The 1,340-nt window shown below is 43.2% G+C and overlaps 1 protein-coding gene across 1 annotated transcript; it reads left to right on the top strand.

Annotated features, from left to right (window-relative positions):
- Positions 1-246: 246 nt before the first annotated feature.
- BU26DRAFT_512416 (uncharacterized protein) lies at positions 247-804 on the top strand (the record flags this gene model as incomplete). Its single annotated transcript, XM_033827373.1, has 3 exons — positions 247-276; positions 323-382; positions 553-804. The coding sequence occupies 3 exons, from the start codon at positions 247-249 to the stop codon at positions 802-804; spliced, it is 342 nt and encodes a 113-aa protein (XP_033675225.1).
- Positions 805-1,340: the final 536 nt, after the last annotated feature.

Genomic DNA, 1,340 nt, shown 5'->3' with positions numbered 1-1,340 from the left:
GAAGAGCTATTCTATATCGAATTAAACAAGTTCATAACCACTATTCTAGGCGATTAGAATCTATTCATCCTCCTAACTCTAAAGGACACAGATGCACGCTTTGGTGACTAGACTGTGCAGCATGCCATGGCACGCGGAGCCTTTAGGACAGTGTATATGGTGACGAACGCGAGTGGAGAAGTCGCAGCCGCAAAGCAACTGTTAAAATCGAAACACAACGCATTCGACATTAACCGCGAGATCTAAATGGCTCGTTGGGTTTCCAAGCTTCGTTATGTAAGACTATTGTCGTCTCTGTATACTCCGTACTTACTTCTTTTAGAGGAGCCTTGCTATCCTATTTAATATCCGTCACAACATATGTCGCAACGAAATTAAGCTGGTAAGTGCGAATACCTATCCACCAGAAACGATTCGTCCTTATAAACTTTAAAGAGCCGTATTAGATCCCTACTCGATAAGACATAGGATCCTAAAATGCACGGTAACATAACCGACGAATACATAATCTTTATGCCCTACCTTAACGCCACCTTTAGATCTCTTATTTAGTCTAAGGTCATCGAGTTAAAACGCGAAATCTTCTTCGCTAAGCTAGTGGAAGCTGTCGCGTTTCTACACTTGGAAGGTCTCTGTTATCAGGATATTAAGCTAGAAAATATCTTAATTAGAGGATACGATCCGCCAGAGGCGCTTCTTTCTAACTTTGGCTCTGCATTAGACGAGAAAACCGTCTTCTATAATGACGGTGGGACGATTCCGTATCTCGCACCAGAGCAGCAGAAGGGTTCTAGGCACGACTAGGCTGTCGACTGTTGGGCCTGCGGTCTAGTTAGCTAGGCACTTCTTACAAGAGATTATCTAAAGACTCGAGTTTTTCTGGGGTCTCAGCTTAATAAGTATTATTCCGAATTAGATTAAAGATGTCGACACGGTTCTGCAACGGCCATGGCAATGTGTAGCAAGGAAATGCTGCACCTAGACCCACGGTCTCGCCTGTTATCTGCGTCCGCTGTCGCCCTGCTCTGTAGGTTTCGCATCCTTAACTCGGACGACTAGAATAAACTAACGCCCTTAGACCTACGCTCAAAGAAGACAAAGCTGGATCCTTGACTGTTAGTATTCTTATTAATACAGCATATGGAAATATATCTCTCTTTTACGTAAATGTCCTCTGTGTGGTTCCGAGATAGAAGAGACTAAAGCAACTAGCTAAGTTAGATCGCGAGGCGGCTGCGAGGCTAGGTTGGCATGCTTGCCAAGACTTCGCATAGCTATAGACCTAATAGCTAGTATAACGTACTCTACTATTAAAAGCTCTATACTATTAAATACTTAAA

Source organism: Trematosphaeria pertusa (genome assembly GCF_010094035.1).
Source record: "Trematosphaeria pertusa strain CBS 122368 unplaced genomic scaffold BU26scaffold_39, whole genome shotgun sequence".
NCBI classification, from domain to species: domain Eukaryota; kingdom Fungi; phylum Ascomycota; class Dothideomycetes; order Pleosporales; family Trematosphaeriaceae; genus Trematosphaeria; species Trematosphaeria pertusa.
The sequence above is the reverse complement of the archived record's forward strand: the minus strand, read 5'-3'. Positions and strand labels throughout refer to the sequence as shown.